The 11,968-nt window shown below is 35.7% G+C and overlaps 1 protein-coding gene across 8 annotated transcripts in view; it reads left to right on the top strand.

The window, feature by feature from the left end:
* Nucleotides 1-11,486, top strand: part of RAP1GDS1 (Rap1 GTPase-GDP dissociation stimulator 1) — a 145,827-nt gene extending 134,341 nt beyond the window's left edge. For 7 of the 8 annotated variants that reach the window (XM_004756025.2, XM_004756023.2, XM_004756028.2 and 4 more), the window contains 3 exons: nucleotides 551-677; nucleotides 4,675-4,803; nucleotides 9,559-11,486. In XM_004756025.2, the coding sequence (XP_004756082.1) occupies nucleotides 551-677; nucleotides 4,675-4,803; nucleotides 9,559-9,686 (384 nt within the window). In that variant the 3' untranslated portion in view covers nucleotides 9,687-11,486. Of the gene's footprint in view, nucleotides 1-550; nucleotides 678-4,674; nucleotides 4,804-9,558 lie in introns of those variants that run through there. The other variant, XM_045067041.1, reaches the window with a different exon arrangement.
* Nucleotides 11,487-11,968: the final 482 nt, after the last annotated feature.

Raw genomic sequence — 11,968 nt, forward strand, 5'->3', positions numbered from 1 at the left:
TGAAGAAGACAGCTATAGATGCCATGAGAAATGAGAAGGACAATCTGAAGTTCCTCTCAAGTCCCTTGACATGTAATCCAGTTTTGTCAGATCCAACAAAGGGGTACAAGCTAAAAAACATAAATGAAACTTTACCTTGATCATCTGGAAAACAACTGCCTGGTGCTGTAATAATAATTTGAAAAGAAGAACTTTGTTATTGTTGTTGTTATTCTAAATCTTACTCTCTTTTTTTTGATCCTGTGGTAAGTCGACATTTGAGGCAGTCACACTTATTTTTTTGACTGGTTGCTTCTGGGACTCTCTATTCCTTGCTATGAACTGCAGTGGTCTTTTTCACTTAGGTAATTTAAGTTGTCATCTTTTGATGAATTTATTTAAAGCTAAAAGCTTTTTCCTTTTCTTCTGTGATGAAAAAAATTATGGTTAAATGTAATGATTCATACAGGACACTGTCAGAAAACCATTCAATTTAACAATGAATTGACTGACTATAATGCAGTTTCTTTATGTTTAAAATTAAAGTTTATAACTGTGATATTTATTGCAGGATGTAATTAAAACCATTGTACAGAGTGGTGGCATCAAGCATCTAGTTACCATGGCAACTAGTGAACATGTAATAATGCAGAATGAAGCCCTTGTTGCTTTGGCACTAATAGCAGCTTTAGAGTTGGGTAAGTACCCCAGTGTCAAACTTATTTTCTCCTATTTTTATCTTGGATGAAATGAAGCACAGGAGTGGAACAGAAGTCGACAAAACCTTAACTAGAAGCATTTTACCAGCATGTGTCTGCACCTATAGCTAAGTATATAGGAGATCACATTCTATATATTGCCACCTCAGCCTTTGCTTTTGGTAACATTTTTAGGTCAGTGCTTGACTCTTTTTAGAGTTTGAGTCTTAAATGTTATTTCAAGTTATAGCCACTTAATAAACAAAGAAAATATTGTCAGGGAGAAATGAAACTGTATTTGGAATACAACAGCAGATTTAGAGTATGCTACCCTTCCAGTGACCCAGACCACCTCTTCCATCTCTACTACTGAATCTCTCTCTTGCTTATCTCCTTCTGTCACCATGTTGCTCTATAGCATTGCCCTCATTCTAAATTCTCACCATCTGTGTCATTCATCTGTGTTTTATATTCAAAACTCCTCAGAAGCAGAGTTTAAGAATTCATTTGGTATCTTTCTAGCATATAGTATCCCTGTTGGTCAGAATTCTTCTTGAGAAGGGAGTTCATAGGCATTAGCTCTTACGGATAGTAACCTTTGTCCCAGGAACCAACCTCTGATCCAGTCAGCTGGGGACAGTCAATCACACATCCTGTGGTTAAGGCCTGAGACTGCCCCACAAAGGAGGACTATAGACTTAGTAGGTCTGTCCTGTCTAATTAAAAGCCATTTAGGTAAACACTGTTAACTGATGACTTCTTAATTCCCACTGATGATTTAGTCCTTAATTCTCATACAGCAGCAAGTGGACCCTCCAACCTCTGTACCAGGAAGCCAAAAGATAAACATGGTAGATCTTTCTCTAGTTTCACATTTACTCAGATTTTAGGTATGAGAGAGTTGCATTTTTGTCTTAAAGGGTTTTGAATTTTAAAACAATTTTTTTAAAATCATAGGTAGTAGGATGTAAAATTTTTCTGAATTTTAAAGATGAAAGACTCTAAGAAATTATATGCTGATTCACAGTGACTTTGGCCTATAGTTAGAAATACTTTGGAGGTCACTTTGGGGCCCGGATTAGCCATGACCTCACACGTGGTTTGAGTAGAGTCAGCCTAGAAGTCCAGACATCATGGGGAGAGCTATGATAAGAGGGTGGGAGTCTGTGAGGACATTCTGTACCAAACTGGGTTCACGGGCTGGTTTTAAGTGGTTTAAAGTAATGGGGCAGTTTCAGAATATGCTTGATGACCCAGCCTGGGGTGAATCTGGTTTTGTGCCAGTATCTTCCAAACAAGGTGTAATTTCATCAGCTTCCTGATAGCTAAACATTTGCCTCAATCTGGTCCCCTTACCATACAACTATATAAAATTTGAAACATTTTTTTTTTTTTTTATTGTTAGCTATGGTTCCAAACCCTAGGCTCCTTGGGCTTAAGATATAAAAATAAGCCCATACTATCTTTTTAATACACAACACAACTTGAAAACCATATTTTTCCAGTCTTGTTTTGTTATAGAATATTTGATATTAAGGAATTATAAATTTTTTGTATTATAATAGTATTTTTTTTAAAGATTTTATTTATTTATTTGACAGAGATCACAAGTAGGCAGAGAGAGAGAGAGAGAGGCAGGGAAGCAGGCTCCCTGCTGAGCAGAGAGCTCAATGCTGGGCTCAATCCTAGGACTCCAGAATCATGACCAGAGCCAAAGATAGAGGCTTTAACCCACTGAGCCAACCCAAGTGCCTCGATAATAGTATTAAAGCACCATTTTTAAGACTTTTTTTTTTTTTTTGATAATTGTAGATTCACATGCCATTTTAAAAAATAGAGATCCCTTTTATACTTTACCTAGTTTCTCCCACCAGTAACATTTTGCAAAACTATAAGTAATATTTCAGCTATTGATATAAAATTTACCAGTCTTATTCAGATTTCCTAGTTTTACTTGTTTTCATTTTTGGGATATGTAGGTTTGTGTATCAGCCACCATAGTCAAGATACTGAGTAGTTTAGCACCATAGGGATCCCTCCATTTATAACCATACTGGTCACCTCCCTCCTTCTCCTGCCCCTTACCTATTCTCATCCCCGGAAACCACTAATCTGCCCTTCTTTTCTAAAATGTTATATATATCCCAAATATATATATATAAATATATAATCCCAAAAGGTCACATACCATATGATTCCATATATATATATATATATAAAATATATACACACACATATGTGTGTGTATATATTTATTATATATATATATTATATATAATCCCAAAAGGTCACATACCATATGATTCCATACATACATATATATATAAAATATGTATGTATATATATGTATATACATAGGTGTGTGTGTGTGTATATATATATATATATCCCAAATATATATATAAAAATATATAATCCCAAAGGTCACATACCATATGATTCCATATATGGAATATATATATATGTATATATATGGAATCATATGGTATGTGACCTTTTGGGATTGTCTTCCTTAATTTCCTTAACAGTCATCTGATTGGCTTTGTGTATCAATTTTTTTTTTTAATTGCTGAAGTGTTCCATGGTTTGTACATACCAGAGTTTGTTTGACCATTCCTGTCAAAAAACATCTGGGCTGATTCCACTTTGGGGCTTTTAAAAATAAATAAATGCTATAAATATTCATGTGTAGGTTTTTATGTGAGCATAAATTTTCATTTTTCTGGATAAATGCCTAGGAGTGCAGTTGCTGGGTTGTATGGTAACTATATGTTTAATTTTTAAAGAAACTGTCAAACTGTTTTCCAGAATGGCTGTACCATTTTACATTCCCAGCAGCACTGTATGAGGGCTCTAGTTTTCTCCACATTCTCAACAAATATTTGGTATTGACTCTATTTTTTATTGTAGCCACTGATAGCTGTGTAGGGATATCTCGTTATGTCTTTTCTATTTTTCTAATGGTAAGCATATGAAAAGATATTCCTGACTTTTTACCATCTGTATATATTCTTTGGTGAAATACCTATGGATAATGTTTGCTCATTTTCTAATTTTTTTAACTATTGAGTTGAAAATTCTTTATATATTTTAGAAGTTTTATAGTTTTACATTTTACACTTAAGTCTGTAATCTGCTTTGAGTTAATATCTGTATAAAGTGTGTCGTTTATGTCAGCAATTTTGTGGGGAGGGCCGTGAAGGTCTAATTGCCAATGCTGTTTGTTGAAGAGTCTGTCTTTCCCCTACTGAATTGATTTTGTGCCTTTGTCAAAAATCATTTGAACATATATGTATAGGTCTATTTCTGGGGTTCTCTGTTCAAATCTCTGTCTACCAATATCACAGTCTTGATAACAACTATATGGAGAGCCTTAATATCAGGTAGAATTCCTCCCATTTTATTTCTTTTTTATCAAGATTATTTACTTGTTCTAGGAAATAGAACAGGTGGCTTTCCATATAAATGTTAGTATAAACTTACAGATTTTCTACAGAAAATCCTCTGGGATTTCGATAGGAATTGCATTAAGAGTCTTTGTCTCTTAAAAATACATACTGAAATACGTAAGGAAGAAACTGTCATTTTTTAGGATTTGCTCCAAAATAATTTGGGACAGGTAAGAGTAGGTGAATGAAACTAGAGATGGATGAAACAAGATTGGCCATAACTTTTTAAGATAATAGTAAATAGCATATCATTATATAATATTGTCTGCTGTTGTATATGTTTAACCTTTTCCATAATAAAGATTTTTTAATTTCCTCATATTAAAAGGAATATTTTAATACTAAATTTTAAGCTTGAACTATAATATCTGCTGAAATTTAACTCTATTTTAGCAAGGTATGAATTTAATATTCTATCTCTAGGTCATCATTATTTATCAGTTCCTTTTGTTTTATATGGTCAGTTCTAGAAAAGGAGTGAGTGTTTAGCCACATTGCACCAGGTTCATAAACAGTGGATATAACGGATACTTTGTTTCATATTCTAGGCACTGCTGAGAAAGATCTAGAAAATGCTAAACTTGTACAGATTTTACACAGACTGCTAGCAGATGAGAGAAGTGCTCCTGAAATCAAATATAATTCCATGGTCCTGATTTGTGCTCTCATGGGGTCTGGTAAGCATTTCTTCTATTATATGAGATTTATCAACATATGGTTGACATTAAATATATAATAGTAATAAATGGTGACTTTGGGTTTTAAAAGCATTAGAAATTAGTTTATGAAGGATACAAGATTACTTTACTTGAAAATATTTCCAGAAGATTCTCACTAGAATAATAAATGTATCATGGGGCACAGGAGGGTTCAGTCAGTTGAACGTCCAACTCTTGATTTCCTCTTGGGTCGTGATCTCCAGGTCAGTAGATCGAGCCTTGCATGGGGCTCCACACTCAGCAGAGTCTGCTTTTGAGAATCTCTCTCTTCAAAAAAACCTTAAAAATATCATATGGGAAATAGGCAAAAATCAATGTTAAAAAATTAATACCTGTAAGTTCCATCAGCCCTAAGATATTTTATATAAAGTACAAGGTCTAGGCGCTGGGTGACTCAGACAGTTAAGCATCTGCCTTCAGCTCAAGTCATAATCCTGGAGTCCCAGGATTGAGTCCCCCATCAAGCTCCCTGCTCAGGGAGTCTGTGTCTCCCTCTGGCCCTTCACCCTGCTTGTGTTCTCTCTTGCTCTCTCAAATGAATAAATAAAATCTTTTTTAAAACAATATAAAAAAAAATAAACAAGTTTTGGTTTTGTATATTGCAATATTAGCTAAGGAATTTGTTCAAGAAGTCATTGGCGTATTTTGGTATATGTTCCATGAATACTGAAAAGAAGGTATATTCTACTATTACTGAGTGAAGTGTTCTTAAAATGTCACTTGGATCCTTTTGGTTGTTGGTAGTGGAATTGAGTTTGCTGTATTCTTTTTTTTTAAAGATTCTATTTATTTATTTGACAGACAGAGATCACAAGTAGGCAGAGAGGCAGGCAGAGAGAGGGGAAGAAGCAGGCTCCTCGCTGAGCAGAGAGCCCGAAGCGGGGCTCAATCCCAGGACTGTGGGATCATGACCTGAGCCGAAGGCAGAGGCCTTAACCCACTGAGCCACCCAGGTGCCCCAGTTTGCTATATTCTTAACAAAGAGAATATTTGATACTCTAATTGTTTTGTCAGTTGTTGAGAACAGTGTATTGACATCTCCAACAATAATGGTGGATTTGTCTGTTTCTCCTTTTAGTTCTGTAAGTTTTGCTCACCTTTTTAAAATTTTAATTTTATTTTTTAAAAGATTTTATTTATCTATTTGACAGAGAGAGACACAGCTAAAGAGGGAACAAAAGCGGGGGGGAAGGGGTGAGAGAGGGAGAAGCAGGCTTCCTGCAGAGCAGGGAGCCCAATGCAAGGCTCGATCTTAGGACCCCGGGATCATGATCTGAGCTGAACGCAGACACTTAACAACTTAGCCACCCAGGCGCCCATTGTTTCATATGTTTTACAGCTCTTTTGGCAAATATATATACCTTTTGGATTGCTATTATCTTCCTGGTGGATTGACTCTTCTATCATTATGTTCCTCTCTGTTCTGGTTAATGTTTTTCCTCTGAAGTCTTCCTTATCTGATATGAATATAGCTGCTTCTACTTTCTTTTGAATAACATTCATGGGATCTTTTCCCACCCTTTGAGTTTGTCTGCTTTATCATTATACTTGGAAGTTTAGAGAGAACCTTGTTAGGTTCATGTGTTTAATCCACTGGTAGTCTCTTTTAACTGGTGTGTTTAGACCATTTACATTTAATGTAATGACTGATGTTATGGCTAAGTCTGCATTTCATTTTTTTATTTTCTTTTTCTCATTGCTGACTTCTTTTTGATTGAGCATTTATTCCCATTACCCTCCCCCCATTTATAGTTTTCTCAGATATATACATTTAGAACCACATTAAACATTGTTACAATTTTTGTTTTCAACCATCAAACATAATTCAGAACACTCGAGAGAACAAAAGTCGTATTTATCTACACCTTTGTTATATGTGTTGTTCTTCCTTTCTGATGTTCCAAAACTCCTCTTTTTAAACATTCCCTTTCTGTTCAGAGAACTTACTTTAGCCACTCTTTTGGGTTAGGTCTGCTAGTGACAAATTGTTTTCTGTTATTTTAGAATATCTTGACTTCTCTCCCTGTCATTTGTGAAAAATGTTTTCTTTGGGTAGAGAATTCTGGGTTTGACAGTTCTTTTTTTCCAACACTTAAAAAATGTGCCATTTTATTCTGGCCTCTATGGTTTCTTCAAAGAAATCCACAGTCTTCCAATTCTTTTTCCCCCCTCTTGGTAAGGTGTCATTTCAAGATTTTTTTGGTCTTTAATTTTCAAGCTTGACTGTGATGTGTCTTGGCATGGATTTCTTTGGGTTTATCCTTTTTCAAGTTTGAGTAGGCAGGCTTATGTCTTCTGCTAAATTTGAAAAGTTTTTTAACCATATTTCTTCTTCAGGTACTTTTTCAGCCCCACCCTATTTCTCCCTTCCTTTCAGGTCTTCTAATAGTACGAATGTGAGATCTTTAGTTATATCCCAAAGGCTCCTGAGGTTTTTGTTCATTTTTTTTTTCCCAGTTTATCTCCTCTCTTGTTCAAATTGGGTAATTTCTGTTGTCCTGTTTTAAAGTTCACTGATTTTCCTGTCCCCTCCATTCTGCTATTGAGCCTCTCCACTAACCATAGTTTTGAGGTCTAAAATTCCCATTTGCCCCTTCTTTGTGTCTTCTGCTTCCTAGCTGAGACTATTACAGAGGCATGTTTTAATGTGATATACGTAAAATTTATGTAAAGTTATAACCATTTTTAAATGTAGTTCAGTGGCAGAGTAGTACATTCACACTGCTGTACAACCATGACCACCTTTTTTTCCCCTCAAACTGAAACTCAGTATTCTTTAAAAAAATAACTCCCCAATTACCTATTTCCCCAGCTTTTGGCAACCACCATTCTGTCTCTATTAGTTTGATTACTTTAGGTACTTCATGTAAGTGGAATCATATAATACTCTTTTTTATGTAGCTTATTTCACTTACTATAAGGTCTCCAGGGTTCATCCATATACTAGCCTATGTAAGAATTTCATTCCTTCTTAAGGCTGAATAATGCCCCATTGTATGTATATATCACATTTTGTTTATCCATTCATCCATCAATGGACCTTTGGGTTATTATAAATAATGCCACTATGAAAATGCGGGTGCACAAGTATTTTTTCAGTTCCTGCTTTGAATCATTTTGGGTATATGTAGAAGTGGAATTGCTGGATCATACAGTAATGGCTACCTTTAATTTTTTGAGGAATCACCATACTATTTTCCACAGTGGGTACACCATACTCATTCCTACCACCAGCAATGCTCATGGGTTGCAGTTTCTTACATTCTAAAGTTTGTTACTTTTTTCTTCTATAGTAGCCATCATAATCAAGTGCTGTCTTACTGTTCTTTTGATTTGCATTTCCCTCATGACTAGTGATTTAGGGGATCTTTTAATGTGTTCATAGCCCACTTGTATATCTTCTTTGGAGAATGTCTTTTCAAGTCCTTTGCCCATTTTTTAATTGGGTTAGTTTGTTGTTGAGTTGAAAGGGTTCCTTATATTTTGGAGATATTAATCCCTTATTGGATATATGATTTTCATTTATTTTCTCCCATTGTGGGGGTTGCCTTTTCAATCTCTGGATAGTAACCTTTGGTACACAGAAGCTTCTAATTTTGATGAAGTCTAATGTATTTGTTTTTCCTTTTGTTACCTGTGTTTTTGATGCATATCCAAGATACAATTGCTAAATTCAATGTCATGAAGTTTTTCCTTTAGTTTTTGAGTCTTACTGTTTTAGCTTTTAATTTAATTTTTATATAGAAGGGCTTATGGTTCTCCAGTTTTACCAGCACCATTTGTTGAAAAACTGTCCTTTCCTCATTGACTGTCAAATCTTTGTCAAAAATGTTTTGACTATATATATGAGGGTTTATTTCTGGGCTCTCTGTTTTATTCTGTTGATCTGCAGGTCTGTCTTCATTTCAGCACCACACTGTTTTATTAGCTGTAGAGTAGGTTTTGAAATTAGAAAGTATGAGACCTCCAACTTTGTTCTTTTTTGAGATTGTTTTGACTATTCAGAGTCACTTGAGATTTGATCTGAATTTTAGGATGCATTTTTCTGTTTTTACTAACAACATTTCTAGTTTTAGACCTCATAGTCTTATTAAAGTAAATGTATCAGTTTGACGAAGGTTGATTGCATTAAACTTACTAGACATGTTTTCTCATATAGCAGTCTCCAAGTCTTAAGAGCCTTGTATTTTCCTATAATTGAGGTTAAAGAAAGGTAGAAAGCAAGAAAGAGGAAGCTTAGATATAAAAAGGGAAGCCTATTGTCACAGAAATTTGCCACAAAATTATTTTCAAACAAATCTAAGATTTTTTTTTAAGTCATTGGACTTCATATTTGAACTGATGATGGGGTCAAGGGGTATATAACTGAAACTTGAGATTATACAGTGAGCAGTGTTTCATTATAGCTCATTAATCAAACTTAGACTTATGAACTTGACAATTTATCTATAAATATGGCAAGCAAAGTTCCTCTGATTTATTATAACACATCTCTAATGAAGACATTTTAGGCTACTGCAATGTCCAACACTTGTCGTTAAAAGTGTTTTAGCATTTCTGGACTGCTACAGTTTTTCCAGAATTGCCCCTAGTTTTATAACTTGGTATCATCCAAATAAACATTTTGGGTATACATACTAGATAGATTGTATATTAAGATTAGAACAATTTAACAGAAGCATATCTATTACCTTGGGGTTTTTTGTCTTCCAGAATCTTTATACAAGGAAGTACAGGATTTGGCCTTTCTAGATGTTGTATCCAAACTTCGCAGTCATGAGAACAAAAGTGTTGCCCAACAGGCCTCTCTCACAGAGCAGAGACTTACTGTGGACAGCTGAAAACAGCCCCTCCCAGATACATGGCATTATCCCACCTCTGATTTCCCCTTTGTCCTCCATCCAGCTGCCTCTTCTGCTTCATTTTTTTCCATATCACTTGTGCATGCGTGTAATGTTCCAGTACCAATCGAAGAACTGCTATAGGTACCTGCCCAATAAGATTTCTAAACCCATAGTTAGTGTGAACGTGAATTTGTCAAAAACAAGTCTCCACCCATAACTGTTCTCTTGTATTCCTGTTGCTTGAGCTACATTAAGTAGAATGTGCATGTTGTAGTCCTATGATGATGTAAACCTGGTACTACATAATGACTTGCTCCTCACACTTGGTAAACTACATAATAATGTACTGGTAAATTAGAAACAAACAAGAATGCAGCAGGATCTGTCTAGCTTACTAAGGATGGAACTGAATAGTAAAAATAGCTCCATTTTTTTGGTGCTTGGGAAGCACAGTGACCAAAAAACTGTATAGCTGCTCATTCATTAGTCTTACCTACTAATGTCAAACCCATGGTACCTAGAGTTAATAAAATCCAGTGCTCTCACTCTTTACCCAATGGTTTCTCCTTCTTCATAACTATGTAGACTCCTGAAACTGCCATAAACTTGGCAGGGCTTCCCTGAGGTTTTTTAATTTCATTTTTAATTGGCTGTCATCATTGAAGCCTAACATTGAAATCATTTGTGTTTTTCAGCATGGAACTAAGGAGTTGAAGAATCTGTGTTACACTAAGTAACTTCTTTTTGGGTTTGGGGGCTTACATTTTAGAATCTGATCTATGTACATTCTGACATCAGCATTATCCAACACTTCTCTTTTTAAAAGTTCACTTGGCATTTGTTTTCAACTGAGGAAATTGAGTATAGCTCATTGGAGGGTGGGGTTGTTGGGTATTTTGTTTTGGTTTTGGTTTTGGGGTTTTTTTGCTGTTTTTCATCATTCAGCTTGAAATGAAAGCAAGAAGGTTCTGTCATAGTCCTTTTAAATCTTACACTAGAACTAGCAGGACATAGGAAAAAAAGATGAAGAAAATAGAACTAGCAGGACATAGAAAAAAGATTAAGAAAGAAGTTTGTCTATACTGAAGAAAGGAAGCAGGTTATAAAAGCCATAGCAGCCAGTCCAGTTCACTCTGCAGATGGCCTCATACCCAGTAGCTGTTAGTTTCCCACCTCCACTTGCCACAGAAAACTGCAATAGATCTTAAAGCTACCAGAAAAGGCGACACCGCCAAGACTCCAGAGATGAGAAGACCCTCTTGGCGAAATACAGTGTACCTTTCACTGCCACTACCATCACCAAATGGGTTTTTAGAACTTTGAAACACAATCTTTGTAAATTAATCAAGAGCTCCCTGTGACCTGCATATCTTGTCCCCATGCACAAGTTTGACAAATCCTGGCTGAGAGGTCTGATGGGCTCCAATATGGAAGGACTGCAGGACAGTGGAATGGGTTGCCCTGGGTAACAGGAGTTCTTTCCTCTCCAGTGGGAGATGCTGCACAAAGCTGTGGGGTGACTGAAGTCGGACTTTTGATTGAAACAGCTATAACTCAAGAAAATTAAAACCTCAGTGGAGGTAAAGAAACTTCGATAGATTGTTTCCTTTGATGTCCAGGAAAGGGACTGTTACTGTGAGTGCTTATGCTCCACTTACTGTAAGAATGATCTTGTTCATTGTCTTCTTCTGGGCTGGATAGTGGACTATATTTTATTATAGGTTTTGAAAAACATCTGTAATGTTGAATAGGCTGTCCATATTAATAACTAAATAAATAAAAATATATCAAACTGTAGTGGCATCATTTGGTTGGTTTGTGTATCCTACTTCTACTTCCAGCTCCTAGAACAGTGGTTGCTCATTGCTGGTACTCCGGATTTGTTGATGAATTCCCACTTTTATAAACTTCCAGACTCCCTAAACTCATTCTGGATAGATTGTTAGAGAAATGATTTAGATATTTATCTGATTTTGGAGAATTTTTTTTTAATAGGATTGGTCCCTATTGAAAATCATCATACAGAAAACCTCAGAATGAGGTATCCAAAAATTACAGATTTCAGAGAAGCCATCATCTGGGCCAGCTACCAGCAATCGAGGTACTAGGAATTCCCCTCTCCAACAAAAACAAAGTACATTTCTAATCACTTTTTCTATAGAAACCAGAGAAAGCTATGCCCTCATGATGACAGAGGTCTGCCAAACTAGGTGATGTCCTGCTCTGCCATGGCAGAAGGTGGGAGTCTACAGACAATACTGAATATCCCACTACTGATC

Source organism: Mustela putorius, unplaced genomic scaffold (genome assembly GCF_011764305.1).
Source record: "Mustela putorius furo isolate JIRA1106 unplaced genomic scaffold, ASM1176430v1.1 tig00003871_pilon_pilon_pilon, whole genome shotgun sequence".
NCBI classification, from domain to species: domain Eukaryota; kingdom Metazoa; phylum Chordata; class Mammalia; order Carnivora; family Mustelidae; genus Mustela; species Mustela putorius.